The 19,417-nt window shown below is 42.6% G+C and overlaps 1 protein-coding gene across 1 annotated transcript in view; it reads right to left on the bottom strand.

Moving 5' to 3' along the window:
- The window catches only part of LOC111142605 (katanin catalytic subunit A1 like 2), a 43,525-nt gene that overhangs the window by 3,599 nt on the left and 20,509 nt on the right, over positions 1-19,417 (bottom strand). Inside the window, exons 10-14 of the mRNA XM_022495906.1 lie at positions 18,673-18,764; positions 16,199-16,309; positions 2,620-2,782; positions 1,590-1,692; positions 963-1,082 (exon numbers count right to left, since the gene is read on the bottom strand). Coding sequence (XP_022351614.1) covers positions 963-1,082; positions 1,590-1,692; positions 2,620-2,782; positions 16,199-16,309; positions 18,673-18,764 — 589 coding nt within the window. The remainder of the gene's footprint in view (positions 1-962; positions 1,083-1,589; positions 1,693-2,619; positions 2,783-16,198; positions 16,310-18,672; positions 18,765-19,417) is intronic.

Genomic DNA, 19,417 nt, shown 5'->3' with positions numbered 1-19,417 from the left:
AGAAAATGAGGTGAGTAAGGGAAGAAGGAAGGGACAACCACAGGTAAGTTCTAGCGGGGAAGAGGGGTGGTGGCATCACTTAGTGGCATTTTTCAAGGGTTTAAAGTAGGTGGCCCAGATCACGAGTTTCTGAGGTAACTGCTTCTGTTAACCCCATAAGGAGATGCAGGGGAGCCTAAGGGAAGGGAAGCCCCAGGATGACTGCCCTGGGGCTTCCCTTCCCTAAGCTGTGGATCCACTGAGGAGCTGTGGCCATCAGGAGAGGGCAGAGCACACGTGCTGTGAAGAGTCGGAAGATGTTAGGAACTCGGGGACTGGGAGCTGGTGGCTTGAGGCTCCCGAAGCCCCTCCCCCAGACCTCTGTCGGGGAGCTAGTCTGCTGGGGCTTTGCTGCTGATCATACTGGTTGGGTCAGAGTCAGGGAGAGCTGATGACACTCAGGGCATCGTCAGAAAAAAACACCATGTGTCCTTCCCCGCACCCATTCTTAACCCCCCTCAAGCCCGTCAATTGGCCAGATGGTCTGTCACGCTTCGCTTCTAAGGGGCCCCCTCGACTTGGAAGCACTGTGCATTCCAGCACAGCTTCCAACAGTACATCTTTTTCTTCAGAATGAAAATACCAATTCACAAACACGGAACACCGTAAGAAATCGTTCATCAAAGTGTAGGGAGTCTCAGTGGAAGGGGGAGAAGTCTGCATTGCGCGACTAATAGCCTGTATACCTGTAACTGACATCTTCCATATTCTGCTGGCATCAGGCAGGAAAGATTAACAAAAACATCTCTCATTTCCAAAACAGTCGAGTTGTTCATATGAACTCAGTCTTCAAGTATAATTTTTTCTTTTCTCTCCCAACCATCGTGTTCTTCTCCTGCTTACACTAATAAATGGCAAGGCCTCCATGGTGGTCTCTGTGGCCCGGTCAGGGTCGGTGTGATTTCATACAGACTCGAACTGACTTTGCCAGGCTGAGTATCTCTGAGTCAGATTCTTTGCTGAAGGCTTGGTGTGAGCTAGCACATCTAAGAAGTCAGCAGTGGTCACTGTATCCAGCTGGATTCCAGGTAAATTGCTGCTCTCTGGATCAAAAACACAACAGCACAGTAATTGACCTTACCGGGATCAGCGCTCTTGAAATGCTAATAGACCTTTTTTCAAGACAATGCATAATGCAGCATTCTTAATCGTTAATGCAGCAAAAGGCAAGACTAAAGAGAGCTGGGGAAGGAATTCTTTAATGTGCAACTCAGCCCCTGAAGCCCGATAAAAAAATATGACTTAAATGTCTCCCTATCAAAGCAGTGTTTAAGAGTAACACAGTGCAGCAGATGGATCCCGCCCACATCATAGTGTGCCAAAGAAATAAAAGCCTGAGCCTTAAGGAGTTGATCAGCTGGAGTGAAGTTGATCCAAAACAGAACACCAGAGGAGAAATAAGTGGAGTACGCAGAGGACAGTTGGACCAAAGAACGTTTGCAAGCGCAAAGAGCAACCAAGAACAGGAGCAAGGCTCCATCTGCTGGTGAGAGTTGGGTTTTTAAAGAGCTTTCTCTCCCAGAGCACCCCCACTGTGATCCCAACCATACCTGACTGGTGATTTTCAAGGGCACTGAAGATCTTCCTCACAGGCCGCATGGCTGCTTCCCTGCAGACGAGCTTAATGTCTGAGCCCGAGTAGCCCTCCGTCTCCTGAAACAGCCGCAGAGCAGCCATGGGTCAGCAGGCGCAGTGCCGGTGGTGATTACGCTCTCACAGGCAAGACGCGGTACACGAGCAATGAATCATTGAATACTATGTCAGAAACGAGTGATGTACTATATGTTGGCTAACTGAACTTAAATAAATAAAAAGAGGCCCCGTTTAGAACCTGTCTCTGTCTGCCACAAACACCACGCAGATTCCCAGATCTGTAATGTCTGGGGCTGCTTATGTGTTTGGTGACCTGAGAAGCTGGAGCATAAACAGCTTCCTGACCCCATCCAGATCCACGCTGGAAGGTGCTGGTGAAAGACTAGACTATCCACGGTAGCCTAATGGGGCCCCTGTGCCCACATCCAAGCATGACCAAATTTGGTAGACACTTTTGTTCTTGTGAATAAGATCATACCTGCCTTTGAGGAACCTCAGAGAACATCATGCAGATGACCAGAGGATGTGTTCGTTCCGGGGTCCACTCAGAGGAGGCAGTGAGTGACACCAGTGACGGTGAGGGGGGCAGACATGTACCTCCATTTCCATGTGTGAAAGACTTGAATCATCACAGTAATCCTTCGTGGCATATCGGTTACCCATTTCACAGATGAGGAAACAGGCTGAGAAAGTCAGTGGTTTTCCTGAGACCTCACGGCTAATAAGGGGCAAGACCAGGATGTGAACATAGTTCTCTGAGTCAAAACCCTATGCTGTTTCCTCTACATCATACTATTTGTCTTGCTTGAATGTTTCTGAGGAACAGAGAGCTCACTCACGAAGGAGAGGTGCATTGCATTGCTGGGGCAGCTCGAGTCTTTTCTAAGTGACTCCAGGAATATGCCCCAAACCAGCTCACAAGAACCCTGCTCAGAAGATTCAAGCGGCAGCTGCTTGGCCTGCAGGTGCGCCCTCCAGGCAGCTTACCCGGCTCAGCACACTGTAATCCAGCTCCGTGCGCAGCTCCAGGGCTCTGCTCTTGCTCACGGGGGGCAGCCAGTGGTGGATCATGGCCTGCCTGGCCTCCCGACTGGGGAGATCAACCAGTATCCTCTTCTCCAGGCGGCGTAACATGGCACAGTCCAGCTCCCTGAGATCATGTGGGAAACAGAGGAACCGGTTAGAGCAGTCAACTCCCTTCTTAAGCAACAACATTTTAAAGAACAGTTTAGCCTCTTAGGAAGCAGTTCTGCATTTTAACTTTACATTTGTACCTGAGTGAAACGGACAATTACCTCACGTTGTTTGGGAGAAAGACTTGGCCAAAAAAAAAAAAGAAAAGAAAAGAAAGAAAGAAAAGAAAATACATCCCCAAAATACCTTAGGTAAAAGAATTTTTAAGTGACTTAATTTGGGGGAAAATTCCAACTAACAACCACCACACGTGAGCATTCCCATTGCTTTAGTACCATGAATTATTCAGTCTGATGCTGCCAGTGAGTTATTATTCCTGACAATAATTTGGGCACTCTGGGAAGTACATTAATTCTTCCCAAACTCTCTCACATTCTGGAGTGAATGACTGTCTCACGCCATTGCTCTGCAGAATTCAAAAGAGCAAAGCTCCTTCCAGTGTGCCCAACGGAAATGTGGCCCTTTGAGCCCTGCATGCCTCCCTCTCCCAAAACACTGTCAGGCCAGGTTTATACAATTTTGCATCTGCAAGCCAATTCCCTAACCTTCTTAATATAAAATTTCCAAACAGAAAAGTGGAATAAAGCAATGGTTATCCACAAACCTTCCATCTTGACTCAGCAGTAATTAACATTTTGTCGTATCTGCTTCGTATCTGTTTATCCAGCCGAATCATTTCAAATTACGTCATGAGACCCCACCCCTAAATGCCTTAGCATGCATTTCCCCCAGTAAGAACATTTTCTTACATAGCTTCAGTACTACTATGACACCCAACAGAATTAACACTGATTACATAATATGTCTAATGCTCATTCCATATTCAGATTTCTCCAGTGATCCCGGAAATATCTTTTCCAACCCAAATCTAATCAAGAATCATGCATTACATTTCGTTATATCTCAAATCTCTTATAATCTAGACCAGTCTCCTTGCCATTTCTTTAGACTTTGCCTTGACCAAGATAAGGCACATACTGGACTCTCCTGATGTTTTCCTCACAGTATCATTGCCCTGTCCTCTAAGATGGAATTTAGATTAAAAGTTTAATTAGAATCAGGGTAATGATTTTTGGCAAGTATATTTCACAGATGATGATACGTTTTTCAAATTCATTATGTCGGGATCCACATGTTAGCATGTCTCACAATTAGTGATGTGCTGTTCAATTACTGGGATCATCTGTTGACCTCCACTATAAAGTAATAAGTATCCTATGTACAATACTTTGGCACTGTGTACATACCTCTTTTCCCATCCTCTTTCAACTAGTGGTTTTAGCTTCTGTTAATGATCTTTGAATTGGTTATTTCATAAGAGTGGCGCAAAATCATGATTTAAATTTTTTTTTCATTCCAAATGTATTATTTGGCACTATTTGGTAAGGTAGAGCTTCCCCTTTTTAACTGGGGCTCTTTAGTTACCTTGAATTACCATTCCTATTAATAGATGATTTTATGTGTAAGTTTGTAAACTCTTTATATGTTAAAATTTCAGGTTCCTAGACGGGAGGGCAACATCTATTTGATTTCCTGGTACAGAAATTAGGTGATGCCTTTCTGTATCAGCAGATGTCTCTCACTCATAAAGACACAGATGTTCCTGTTCTTCTTACTCTCATTCTGAATCTCTGTCCTGATAGTCCCTTTTGCATCAGAAAATGAAAACACCCTTTCAGGGAGCATATGTGAGTCCTAATTTGGGGTGACTAGATTTCTTCAGAGATTCTATTTTTTCTTTACTTATTATTCCTCTAGTCCTGAGCTGAGAATCCAGAGTCTGGGGGTGCTTCCGCAGCCATAACAATCACCTCTTGCTTTTTTGCATCCGCTTTGTTCTTTACCGTACTTGCCCTATTGAAATTTCATTTCACATCTGAGACCCAGACCCTCTCCCTCTGTGTAGCCACTCCCCGTCTCAAGGCCAAGATTTCTATTCAAGGCACAGGGTCAAGGAAATGTTGCACAAGTTGAGGAAACTTTTTTTTTTTTTTTGTATTTGAAATATGAATAAAAACTGTTGCTTATGGAGTAGTTCTAAGCGGCAGGCACTGGCTTCAGCATTTTATAGATAATAACTCACTGAATTCTCACAACAGCCCTACAAGGTAGGTACTATTTTTTAAGCCATTTTAAGGTGAAGAAACTGAGGCACAGAGGTTGAGTAGCTTGCCTGAGGTAAGAAAGTTAGAGAACGGTGGCAGGGGACTTGAACCCAAATGGTGAGAGCCCAGGGCCTGTGGCTCGGGTTCTGGTCTCATGCCAGCACCGTGACTGTAAGCAGACTGCCGACTCCGATCATGGTGAAGTCTCAGGACCCCAGGAACAAAGAGGATTGTAAAAGCTTCCAGAGACAAAAAACAGGTTACAGACAAAGGATCAGTAATAAGTCTTCTCATCAGCAATGCAAGACAGTAAGAAAAAATAGAGTGACACCTTCAAACTTCTGAGGAAAAATAATTTCCAATGTAGAAGTCTACATCTTAAACAACTAAGGGACAGACATAAGTTATGTTCAAAATGCAAAGCCTGCGAGTACGTACTTCCCGTACACCCTTTCTCAGGAAAGTACTAGAAGACCAAAGGGAGAGCATAAACCAAACCAAAGGGCTTCGTGGGATTCAAGAAACAGAGAGGAAAGGAAATCTCCAGGATGATGAGGTGAGCTCCCTGGGTCTCCTTATTTACTGGGTGCAGAGGAACATCAGGTCAGTTTGGTGTTAAAAGAAGGTTCTGGCAGACCAGGCTCCAAGAAGATGAAATCGAATACCTGGTGTGTCTGAATGAACCCAGAGCGGATTGAGACAGCAGAGAGTTGTGGCTGAATGGGAGGAGAAAGTGGGAAAGGAAAGGAGGGCAAGAAGGAAATTTTAACAGAGGAGAAACCATTAAACTCACATTTTAGGAGTTCAGTTCAGCAATACTGACCATTGCCAAGTGTGTTATCAGTGCTAAGTCTTCAAAATACAGAATTTAATGAGACAGATTCTTCCTTATAAGTAACTAGAGGCAATACTGGGGAGGTTTTGGCTTTGGACTGCGAGAATGTTGGTCCTATAAATATCAAAGATAAAAATGGGACTTGAGATCGGACAAAAACCCAGGAAGGAAACAGACTATCCTGAAGGAAATTATAGAGCTGGGGGTGACAGGCAGTTGGCATATTTCTTTTCAACGCCTCTCCCTGGACCAGCTGCCCCTCCTGCAAAGGCAGGGGACTGCAGAAGAAATGTTCTTTTGTAGGGTACCTTCTCCTGGGTCTCCCCATCCCATCTAGAGTGACTTCTTATTGAAAGGAAGACCAGATCCCCAGAATGTCTTAGGAAAATGGAGTCATGCAGGAGGTGGGAAACAATACCTCACTATAGATGTCTGTATTGATCAACTAATGCCCTAAAGCAAGAGATTTACCTCAAAACTGCTTGTGGGCACAAAATAAGTGCAACTCTCTGACAGCCAGGTCTGATGAATGCACTTTTAATGACATCAATAATCATATAATCATACAAGGGAGGAAACAAAGGACAAATGGAATGTACCCAGGAATTATTCTTTATGCCAATATAGTTATATGAAAAAATTTAATGTGTGGCAACCAGAAAACACTCCCTTTAGCTCTTACACTTTGATTTTCGACTAGTTATTCCGTTCTCATGTGTCCTCTATTTTGCTACTCTGGTACCTTCATCACCTTGGAAGGCAAAAGCAACTAGCTAGAGTGACATGAGACACAGCGGAGCCTCACAAGGCCTCAGGCCTGGGCTGCTGGGCCTATGCTCACTGGCCTCCCGGACAGTCGCCTGGGCCCTGAGGCCTTGCTTCCAAGCCCCCGGGCGTCTGCTCCAAACCTGAACTCAGGGCCTCCCCTTTGCCTGTCTGCCCTGTTAAACTGTGTGGTTCCTGGAACAGAGTTAATTCCAGATGTTACAGAATTTTGAAACAGAACGTAATTCTATTTCATTCATTCAATAGCTAAAACACACTAAGTTCAAACCGTCTCGGCATGGCGGGAGGAAAAGGAACCTTCCATTTTGTAAGCAGCCTTTCTAGTATGTCCGCAAGCCACAAAAAGGTAATGATCATGGCTGCCCTTGAAGAGCAGAATAAGGAACTGCTTATTCTGTAGCAGATAACAGGGAGCCAAAGAATAAAGCGAGGTTATTGGTCTTTATTTATTGGCGAGGTTACTTTGTCTCCCACAGTGAACCTCGCATACGCTGACTTTTAGCTACATTTCCCACGAGGGCCAAGCTGGTCCATTTGCTGTTCTTGGAATCTGCGTTTTGCCATCCTCTTTGAGCTTCTACTCAGGCGATTTTCGTCCACTTTGTCTACCAAGAGCCATTTTTACAAGCCCAGTTCAAGTGTGCTCTGGTCCATAAAGGTTGTTTTTTTTTTTCTTTTAAATTTTCTGTTCTTTCTTTTCTGTTCTTTTTCTGTTCTCCGAAATGGCCTCTTCCCTGTACAAGTGCATTTTACTTATTTTTTGTACCATTCGCATAGTACTGGCTATCTCCCCATCTCAAATGATTTGTGTTTATGTCTCATTCATGTCCCATCAGATAGCTAGCTTTCAGAGGCCAATGATCATGGACCAGATTTCTTGAATTCCCCGTCCATCCATCAAGCAGAATACTCAGAAGAGGTGCTCAATAAATACAGCTTGGAGGAATGAATGAGCTTTTGGGGCAGGACTATTGGCTTCATGTAAAATGGTCTGCTTTCTTAAAGCCCAGCCTTTATTTATGAAGGTTTATCTGTTTTGTTGAAAATTAGGATTGTCTAGTCATGAGTTCTTATTAATAGAGAAAATCAGCATCTACTTGGGCAATGGGAATAAAACTTTCTATTTTCATCCTTAGTGAAAATAATGGAAACAGATTTCAGGGGATGATTCATCAAATTCACTTGGCTGGGAAATACTTTTGAAGATGAAAGATGTTGTCTTGGGGTGCCTGGGTGGCTCAGTCAGTTAAGCGTCTGCCTTCAGCTCAGGTCATGATCTCAGGGTCTGAGATCAAGCCCTGCATTGGGCTCCCTGCTCAGCGGGGAGACTGCTCCCCTCTCTCTCTGCTCCTCCCTTTGCTAATACAGGCTCTCTCTCTCTCTCTCTCAAATAAATAAATAAAATCTTTTTTAAAAAAGAAAAAATGTCTCCATGTGGAGTCTCCAGCCTCTCATCTCCAGAGACGTCTTATCCTGAGGTGTGAATTCACAAGCCTGAGACAAGAGTCTCCATTAGGAAAGTCTGGAGCAATCAGTTCAGTGTATGCCCTACTGGTATTTGGGTTAAGAGCATCATTTCTTTATAATAAAGATTAAAAATTACTTCTAATTACTATAATATCATCAAAGAAGATATATTCCCATTACTCTTACCAGCAAATATTTTATCAATAATTTATTTTAAAAATAGGAAGATTGTTTCCAGCAAAGTGAAGAACTCTAGATATCCAGAAATCTCTTGTTTTAAAGCCCCTTTTTAAAATGAGGAATTATAGGAAACACTTTTTGAAAACACAATAAATGAGCCCACAAGGAAGCAGGGCCAAAATTCTTGAGGACTAAAAATGAAGAAGCTGAAAATCCACACTGAGCATATGAACTTGAAGCTGTGGCTGACTTGGGGTGTTTGCCTCTTTGTTACAGTTTGGATCTGAAAGTTACATGTGGGGGAGCATGGAAGGTCTTGGGTCCATTCAAGATGAGAGGTGGAATCAAGGCCCATTACATAAAACAACTAGAGGCACATCCTCTAGGAAAGGGTGGGTTAGAAAAATATGTCCACTACCAAGAAAGGAAGAGAAAAGCTGTCTGTCTTGAATTTCAGGAAAAAGTCTTCCTTCGTAATTCAGAACTACATACGTACCCTCATTGGCATGATCAGAGAGACCTTAAGCTGAGGATTAGCTTAAAAGGGTCTAAAGCTTAACACAGTCAAATACAAATTTTCTCTGAGAGGGCACATGCAAGACTCAGACGGAGTCCCCTTCATTAAATGCAAGCTCACCATCTAAAATTACAAGACCTTTATAACAAACCATCATGAATGAAAGCAGGAGAAACTAACAGAGTTAGATTCCACTGACCTGGAGCATAAAATCGTTGTGTTTAAGATGTATAAAAGATAAAAGGGAGTCAAGGAGAAGAGAGGAGACATTCACTTCTGGCCAAGATAGAATAGCCTGCTCTCTCAGAATTAAAAATCCCTGGACACGATACAGCAAACAAATGCCAGGAAATGGTGAAGGGTAGAAAGGAGGAGAAGGACAGGCTGGGCACCTCGGGACTTGAGGGATGATGTGGCAGTGGCTTCTGTGGGTTTTCTTTTAGCCTCTCACATATCCCCAGTAGGGTACTGGGGACGCCTGTTAACGTTCCCAGACAAAAGCCCATTCTCTTTATCCAAAAGGCTATGAAAACCTTTTTTGATAAAACCTGCCCTACTCCAGCCAGACAGTAAAGGAAAAAAACTTCCCACCTAAGAGTATCTGTGGGGCGGAGCTGGGAGCTGAGTCATGGTGGGGCGAGCATGACCCAGTAGGTTGATGCCATATTAAAACTCTCAAGAAAAAGAAAAGGAAAATCAAATCAATTATGGCCTACCCATACAGTGGAACTCTATATGGAATTGGGTAGATTTTCAAACTTGACCACAATATATGAAATAAAAGGAAAAATAAAACAAGCCATATAAGAAAATAATATGCATCCACAGGGTGATGACATTTTTTATCGTGTGTGTGTTGTGTGTGTGTGTATGTGTCTACACTGCACACACAAGACTCTGGGAAGGTTTAGATTTGCCAAGGTACAGCTCTAGGGGACCGTTCAGTTTCAAGCAATACTGAAGCATATACTATGTTTTTAATGAGCATGTATTACTTTTCTGCAGAGCTGAAGCAGTAAAACTATTTCCCCTTTGGGAAGAAAAAAGCTACACAGAAAGCTACACAGGCAACAAATGATAATAACAAAACCACTTTCACCAGAAGGCCTATACAAAAAGGCTAGTAATACCTGTGTCACAGTGGTAAAATTATGAGTGTTTTTTTCCAGCTCTTAAATTTCCCACAAAACAGTTATATTAATTGTATAATTTATAAAATTTAGTTTTAAAATTACAGTTCAGGGCGCCTGGGTGGCTCAGTGGGTTGAGCCGCTGCCTTCGGCTCAGGTCATGATCTCAGGGTCCTGGGATCGAGTCCCGCATCGGGCTCTTTGCTCGGCGGGGAGCCTGCTTCCCTCTCTCCCTCTCCGCCTGCCTCTTTGTCTACTTGTGATCTCTCTCTGTCAAATAAATAAATAAAATCTTTAAAAAAAAATAAAATAAAATAAAATTACAGTTCACAAGTCAGCCTGCACCATTAAGAAGAAAGAGTAATGCTATGGTAGAGCCAGGATGAAAGACTTCCGTCTGACGGAACCAAGCAAATGGGAGTAAGAGGTGAACGGGACAAAGGCAAGGTTACTAGTAAGCAACCTCCTGCTCAGCCAGTACTGTGCCTTCCCCACTGCACCTACCCAGTCCTGCACCACACCCTTTCCTGGTTGTATTAGAATTACCCATCAACCTCACGTGGAGGAACTCAATATTGTTGCATGGGATAGTGGCATTATATGTGGACAGAAGCAATTTCAAGCAAAACAGTTTGACCGCTGGTAGGCACAAAAATACAGTGAACAATAAAAAGCCTGCAAGCGTGACTGAATGCAATTGCAGTGAAAAAGATGCGATCATCAGAGTGAGTTCACGCAAACCACTGTCTCCCAAGCATTCTCAAATGGAAAACCGGTATTGTGAAATGCTCGTTGAGGAAAGGAGTCCAGTGTCAAATAAGTACAGAAAGTACTGCTTGCTCAGCACTTTCTCGAAGCTTCTCTAGGAAAGTCACAACACACAATAACATCTTAAAGGCACTGAGAAGATCTGAGAAGATAGTTGAACTATCTTTAATTCAGTATCTCTTGAGCTTATTAGATCACTAGATTCTATCCTTGGATAATGCTTACTGACTTACGACAGACTACTCAGAGAAATGTCGATCTAGAGGGTAATGATAGCGAAGGCATGAGGCTTTTCCCTAGAGGGCATGAGATGCATGGAGAGATTGTGGAACGAACTGGGGTTGTGTATACTGAGTTCTTCAATCCCATGCACACATTTTTATAGAAATATCTCATCAAAGAGGAGACAGCTCCTACAGGACGAAGTCAGTTCAAGAACTTAAGTAATAACTTTAAGTAAGTTCTTACTTATTTAAGTTCTTGAACATTCCCAGTGCAATAATCTCTTGGATCTTATGCTTTCTTCTGAATATTAGGCTTGAGGCTTGTTTTTAATCCAAAGTTTGGTCATACTCAGTGGTGTTTAATTTTAACAAGGATAGCGAACTCTCTAGCCCTTCTGCAGAAGGAAGTAGGAGATGAGCTTCATCATACTTCACACATAAAATTTTCACACCTTATTTGTACAAACTACCATCAAGTTAAATAGACATTCAAAGATGGTGTTTGCCTTAATGACCCTGTTCAGTATTTTGTTTCCCTCTAGGCTCTTAGGCCTGAGTTTGTGCATACTTAACAATTGAGGCGGGTCAAATTAGCCCTAATTGTGCTCACTAAACATTTCTTACATGGCTGTTATTTTTTTTTTTTTAATTTATTTGACAGATAGATGACGAGTAGGCAGAGAGGCAGGCAGAGAAAGAGGAGGAGGCAGGCTCCCCGCTGAGCAGAGAGCCCGATGCGGGACTTGATCCCAGGACCCTGAGATCATGACCTGAGCTGAAGGCAGAGGCTTTAACCACTGAGCCACCCAGGCGCCCCCATGGCTGTTATTTTAATGATAATATATTACAAGTGCAACATTTGTTATTCTCCTCATTGCTGATTTACACATCGAATGACATAGCCACAGTTATTTCTTGCTTCCTTCTGGTCCTTTCTGTGATGCTATAAATGAGGGGAGGTGCCCCTTGGAGGAGAGGCTGCACGCTGTCTCACTGCTGAGAAGGGAGAAATGACCGACCCTTTGAGACAGATGGACCCCCCCCATGGAAAATGGTAAGTTAACGAGTAGTAAACGATAGCCTTGTGCCCTGAAAGATGCTATGGGTGAGAACTACCAGTAACTAACCATGAAGAATCTCTTTGGGGATCTTAAGATTGGGTTTTATTATAGTTTGGTATCATTTAGTTATTTCCCCCAGAAGGACATTCTGCTTTAATCAGATAATTTTGTTCCCTCATATAAGACCCTGAAGCCAAGATAAAGGTCTGTTCCAATAGCCTTAATAAGAATGTAGTATCTCCTCACAGATGGACTTGGACAGTATGTAGCAAGGAGCTTAAAAACCATCCATGTTCTTTTATACGGTAATCCTACTTCCAGAAATCTGTCCTAAAGAAAAAAAAAACAAATTTTGGTCAAAGATTTTTATTCAAGGAAGTTCATTTCAGTGTTATTTATAATAGAGAAAAGTTGGGAGCATCATATATGTTCAACAGGCAAGGAATGATTAAATTGTGGTATATTCACATGTGGGAATTTTGGACAGCCATTACAAAATCCAATTTTCAAGGATTATTTAATGACTTTGGAAATGTTCTCACTATAATGTTAAGTAATGAAAGCAGGACACTAGTGGGAATACAAAATGTACAACCTCTATGGAGGGAAACTTGGCAATCTCTACTATAATTTCATGTACATTAACCCTTTGACCTAGCAATTCTATTTCCAGGAACCTATCCCAGAGATACACTGGCAAATACACAAAGTGATGTATGTGTACCATTATTCACTGCAACGTTATTCATAATAGCAAGAGTAGGGATAACCCAAATACCCATCACCGGGTGACAGGGACAGATTAGCATATGCACAAAATGGAACATACGCAGCTATCAAGGGAGTAAGAATGAACTTTCTGCTCAGAATGTTTTGTTCAGAAAAAGATCAAGATACAGAACAATTTCTATCACATGCCACCTTTGGTGTAACCAAATTCAATTATTTTTTGGAGTTAAAAGAAACCTTGAGAGTTCATCTGTGGAGCATGTGACAGTTTGTCTCTATTTAATGTCTGTCACTTACTTCTGTTCAGTGAGTCTCAACTGGGGAGGATTTTACTACCCAGGGAACATTTCGCAATGTCTGAAAACAAATAATTTTTGTTGTAATAGGGAGCAGTGCTACTGGTATCTAGTGAGGCAAGGCCAGAGATGCTGCCTAGCATCATACGATGCATAGGACAGGCCCCCACAAAGCGTTATCTGGCCCAAAATGTCAGTAGTGCTGGGGTGAAGAACTCTGGATTCGGCACTTCTGTTTCAGGCCAGGCGTGTACCGTCCTGCTCATCAAAATGTCGCTGTCACGAGAGTATTGGTCTCATTACTGAGAAACTCTGTTCCACATACAAATACAAAATATATCTACATCCTAGGATTGAGTGAATATTATATTAATGTTAAGAAATAAGATTTTCACAATTAGAGAAAAGGTACAAATATAAAATCAAATAATTTAACTAAAGCTCTGGTAATCTAAAATTTGAATGGGAAATACTAGTATGAAGTCATTATTGGCTTCTTTTTAAAACTATGTATTTCCCTAGTTCTGCCTGATCAAAAGGCCAAGAAAGAATGATAATCCAGTCAGCAAGGAGCGCCTGTAATCATGAGATTGCTATCCCTAAGTATTATTTTTCCCATCAAAGGATACAGTGAGTACGATCCAGACTCTTCAGATGTATTACAGGACAGTTTCCCTGACGATCAAGTCAATGGCAAGTGGGAAAAAAAGGGGAGGAAGTCTGTTATAGATCAAAGGATGCTTAAGGGAAATTACAAAATGCAAACCTTGTTTGGATATCAATTCAGTAAATTAATTGTAAAAAGACATCTTGGAACAATCTGGGAAATCTGAAAAAACACTGGGTAGTAGATGATATGGAGGAATTGGTGTTGATTTTGTTGGGGGTAGTAACAGCATTGTACAGTAATGGAAGAAAATGTTCTTTTTTAGAAAAATGTCTACTGAAGTATATTTGTGAGAAGTGACATGACGATAGGGACCCAACAATCTGGGATATATTTTAAGGTACTGTAGCAAAACGAGGGAGGGGGCAGGAATAGATTAAATCAGTGGACAAGGGGCGCCTGGGTGGCTCAGTCAGCTAAGCATCTGCCTTCAGCTCAGGTCATAATTTCTGGATCCTGGGATCAAACTCCGTGCTGGGCTTCTTGCTCAGTGGGAAGCCTGCTTCTCCCTCTCCTTCTGTGCGTGCTCTCTCTCTCTCAAATTAATAAAATCTTTAAAAATCAATCAATCAGGCAAATGTTAGTTACTGAAACTGGGAAATGATGGGTGCTTTCTCCTCTTCTTTAGTGTCTGGAATTTTTCGTAGTAAGCTTTTTTTAGAGCCCAGCATTGCTAAAGGATGGGTCAGAAAGAACATATTGGTTCCACGGTACATTGTCATGATGTAGGCAAAGCCATGTATTTGCCATTTGCCAAGATGAGGGGCAATTCTTCTGGAAAAGCCTTCAAAGACTTCCTTAATATTTGATTGTTAGCCTTTTTTTTCTTCTCTGATCATTTTAGTTGGTGTTTACCAAAAATTGATGATCTTGGGGAAACTGTGGCAGCACAGTAACTTCTTCAACAAAGTCCTACATATTCCCTGGGAGTAGAAGTTTCTCTTTTCCTGTAGAAAATGTGTAGGTCTCCCCAGGGGACACAGATGTTCCTGGAGCCATACACAGACCCTCTCCAGCTGACTCCCACATCACCTGGGATAGGAGTAAAGTGCTTATGATCAACCCTATTTCAAATGGATGAAGCAATGGAGATTCTTTCTCTGAGGGATTTCACAATCACATTTAAATGACAGTTCTCTGCTTGGATTTCACTTTAATATTGTATGTAAATACCTCTATCATGAACACATAAAGTGCTGATCACCTTACACATTAGTGAAGTCTTATAAATTTGAGAGGAGTTGGAGCCAGGTTGAAATTAAGAATATATTTAAAATAACAGATTACATGTGAACATCTTTTTAGTGACTTCTTTGGGAGCTTAGATGACCAGCAAGAGAAACAGCAGAAGAGTTTCTCTTTCATCTTTGAATGTGGAAACAGAAATGGATGGGGTAGGGGTGAGTGTGGGGGGATACAAGTTACAAGTCCCAACTCTGTTGCAGATTTGCTTTTGACTTTGGGTGGATTGACCTTCCTTGACTTTGGTCCCTGTCTTTGAATGGGAAAAATAGCACTTCCTTATCTGTGTCCTGTCTTACCTGCAGCTCAAAAGAAATAATGTATGTGAAAATAGTATTGGAACTATAAAGGGATTATCATTTTTTTAAATATACTCTCCAAGTAGATACTGTTTTTCCCTAGTCAACCTCTCTTATTTCCCAATTCCACTTCTAGAACTGTTCTTAAACCACTCTGGGATACAATTTGAATAAAAGACTCTGTGAGTAGATTATATTTTCAATTAGAGATTATTTAGCTTTCTATTTACTATGCAACATTAAAGATTTTCCTAATTTAAAAAAGAGTTTGATTTTAATACTGTTAAAGTATAAGCATATTATTTCTGGAATATTCCTTGAATCCTGCCTGAAGATTTTAGCATTTTATAGTTCTCTGCCAAAGCCCTACTTAAATAGAGTAAATAATTTGACTTGAAACTCAAAATATATGTCCATTTTATTTTTTTAAAGATTTTATTTATTTACTTATTTGAGAGAGAGATCACAAGCAGGGGGAGAGGCAGAGGGAGGGGGAGAAATAGACTCCCCTCTGAGCATGGACCCTACGTGGGGCTCAATATGGGACCTCGATCCCAGGACCCTGAGATTATGACCTGAGTTGAAGTCAGACACATAACCAACTGAGCCACCCAGGCACCCCAGAATGTCCATTTTAAATATTGATAGTGGTAGTCCTGGCCTATGTTCCTTCTATTAAGGCAGATTCTTTCCTGGTACAGATAGTAAGGACTGAGGACTTGACCAGGAAAGACTTCTGATTAATCTTCCAGGGCAGGAACCAAACCATGAGACTTTGCCCAAAATGGTCAACACAGTGTCTTCATCCGTACTCACTGGCTCATGAAAATGTATCAGGGGGCACCTGGGTAGCTCAATCAGTTAAGCATTAGACTGTCTTGGCTCAGGTCATGATCCCAGGTGGTGGGATTGAGCCCCACATAGGGCTCTGCACTCAGCGGGGAGTCTGCTTAAGATTCCCTTTCCATCTCTCTCTGCCTCTCCCTCCTGCGTGCCTGCACACACTCTCTCTCAAATTGATAAATCTTTTTTAAAAATGTATTCAAAATGTACTAAGATCTCTTACCATGGCAGGTTAGAGGCTGCTAAGACAAACACGAGATCTTCTGAGCGAGCCAGGCCATCCATTTGCACCAGTAACTCTGTCTTCATCCGAAGGCTTCCTTCATGTTCTCCGCTACAAAGGGACCAGAGGGGAGATTATTGCAAGATGTGGAGCCTTTGCTTCTAGGACAAGACTGGCACTCACATCAATGACTCTCCCTGTAAAACAGGTTCCCTGTCTCATTCTAAGGAGCCACTCGTACTAGGGTTAGAGGAAACAAACAATATGGTACTATTTTCACATAGAGGGTGATAGAAAGGAAGTAAATGAATATAGTGACGATATTGAAAAGAAAACCAAAGGCTGGCAGTGAACTAGAAAAGAGCTGAAAAGTAGACAGTAGCCCCAATGGACTCAAAGCAACCATGTTCCCCTACAGCGCTATCTGCCCTTGGTAAACACAGTGTAATTGAGAAGAATCCTTCCATTTTGGTAGCAGGCATGAAAGTACGTTTATACACAGTATTTCCTTTAGTATAATTTGTGAATATAATCTATTGAAGAGGAGAAATGAGCTACCATGATGAATCTGTTTCATTCTCTTCTAATAAGAGACAAGACAATGACACGGAAAGTATGCTTGCCCCACACAGCAGATGGAAATTCACCCTCTGAGCCCCTCCTCCATCACGGCCAAGACCCCTCCAGCAAGAAGGACCTCAGTACAGGACCTAACAATGTAGACTGGCTCTAAGTACTGACTACATTCAGCAGGCTCTCCTTCCTCTTTTCTTGTAGAGATTGAAGTAAAAGGACAAAAAAATCCGTTTCTTGGACCACACGACAGCCAGCCTCTCATCTCTGCATGTGCACGGTGGCAGCATAGATTAGGTATGTGGTGTGTTTTTTTTTAAGAACTGTGCCACTCACCATCAAACTGCCTTGTCCTAAGAGAAAGGACAGTCTCACAGCATAATTATATATTTATCAATGACTCATAATTAATCTTTTAACATCATATGACCCATGAAGTCTTCAGAGCACCTGCCCTTATTCCTTGGCCCTTTGAAGACTCTAGTTTTAGGGTCCAAGTTCCAGACAAGGAAGCTGACGTTCCACACAAACCCTGGAGTACACCCTAGGATAGTTGATGAAGTTCCCAAATCAGCCTGTTCAAAGCTGTGGGGAACCCTGGGAGCGGAGAAGGACCAAGTGAACGAAGAACAAGCACACAGGTCACTCTGGTGAGGCAGGCCAGGCGGGCCGGGTCTTTGCAGAGGGAATGACCAGTAGGGTGGTTGATCTGTCTGGTTGGTGCCCAGCTGGGTGCCTCTGCACTGGTCTCCTCCCATCAGGTCCTGAAGAGAGGGACAGGGTGTCCCAGCCTGGGGCTCACTAGCACCCATTAAGCCATGGCAACTGTCCCATTTCAATCAGTGCCATCAATGCCATGCCTCTTGGGTGCATCTTAATGGTTGCTTTGCCATTAGGAAAATGATTTTCAATAAATAAAATTTCATAAATTATATTGTAGTTATACATCCAAGAAGCTAAATATTTGCCTTTTATTACTATTAGTTCGGCCTTGATAATGGACCATTAGAGGCCATTAATAAATGTAGCTGTGTTGAGATTTGCCAGAGATGTGTTTTTCCAAGCCAGGTTTAGTAAAAAGTTTCAAAGAAGAATACTTCTGACGAAGACAGAAAGACTTTCTTTTTTTTTTTTTTTTAAGATTTTTATTTATTTATTTGACAGAGAGATCACAAGTAGGCAGAGAGGCAGGCAGAGAGAGAGGAGGAAGCAGGCTTCCCGCCAAGCAGAGAGCCTGATGCGGGGCTCGATCCCAGGACTCTGAGATCATGACCTGAGCCGAAGGCAGCGGCTTAACCCACTGAGCCACCCAGGCGCCCCCAGAAAGACTTTCTTAAAACACACACACACACAGGAGGCTCACTGCAGTCTGAGATGTGTGCTTTCCTGCTGGGGACTTTAGTGGACACTTCATCTTTAGAGATAACATATGTGATATATTTAAAATCAGGCTAAGCCACAACCTGATGTCACAGAGAAGTGGTGGCTTCCCCGGCCTCACACACCTTGTCAAGGGCTGCCCCTTGGGCCTTGGCCTTTGCAGCCCCATTCCCCACAGGCAGCCCCTCTGGCTCCAGAGGCAGTGGTCACAGGCAGCTATTCTGGGCCAGTGAGACCGTGATGGCAGCCTGGGATCATGGGGCTGGGTGATCTTCAGTCCTGAAAACCACTCTGTGGGGAAAGGGGGAAGGGAGGATGACATTTCCTCCGGTTATAAAAACTACTTAAATCAGCTATTCAGTTAACAGGATCTAATTTAAAGACCTTTCCATGTGTCTGCAGAAAATTTGTGGGCTTATTAATAGGCTCATTCTGCTGGTAAATGTCGATGGGCTTCCGACCATCAAACACACTTACAAGAGGGGAGAAGTGATGACCAAAAAAAACCCCCTGTCTGTTACCCAGGAGCAGTGCCTCTCTGACTCATCACTGACTCCAGCTCGTCCAGGAAGATGGTGGAAGGGGCGTGATAGCGGGCAAGTTCAAATAACACCTGGGAAGGAGAAAAGCAACCACATGTTCAAATTCATACACTTAACTTCAAGTTCACTGATGCTCCCAGAGATTAAAAGCTTAGGCTGGCTGTACTATTAAGCATTTATGCTGCACTCTGTTCTTCCACAATAATTTTATAATCATCACAATTATTTCTCCTTAGCAAAACCCCATGGATGGTCCAATTATTTCTACTTATCACTTGATAAGATTAGAGCCAGAGAGAGTTAATGGTAAGCTCAAGGTTACTAACCATAAATAGGAGAGCTTAAGATAAAACTCAGTGCCTGAGCTTCTAGTCAGTTAGTTAGCCCCTGAGACTCCCTGCCAATCACATGTTCCGTAAGGACACAAAAGCCTTGGAATGTGGAAAGTCATTTGATGATTTTCCCTTAACCTTTAGGGACAATGAAGGTTGTTCTCAGAAGGAAGAACCGTAGGGAGTGGATACAGTTCCCGTGTTGGGTAACAAGGCTGAAGAATTTTGCCCCTTTCTGCTCCCCAGATTACTCTATGGGGTCCCCATACCACTCCAAACACTTCTGTTTGGTAGGCTCAGGTGCTTGAAGGCAATTCCCAATTGAAAAAAATGTTCCATTCCAAAATAAAATATTATAGACTGAACAAGAACAGCAAAGCAGCCAGCAAAAG

This window comes from Enhydra lutris, unplaced genomic scaffold (genome assembly GCF_002288905.1).
Source record: "Enhydra lutris kenyoni isolate GAN:26980312 unplaced genomic scaffold, ASM228890v2 scaffoldscaffold8, whole genome shotgun sequence".
In the NCBI taxonomy this organism is placed as follows: Eukaryota; Metazoa; Chordata; class Mammalia; order Carnivora; family Mustelidae; genus Enhydra; species Enhydra lutris.
Note: the sequence above shows the minus strand (reverse complement) of the source record. Positions and strands in the feature narration are given on the sequence as shown.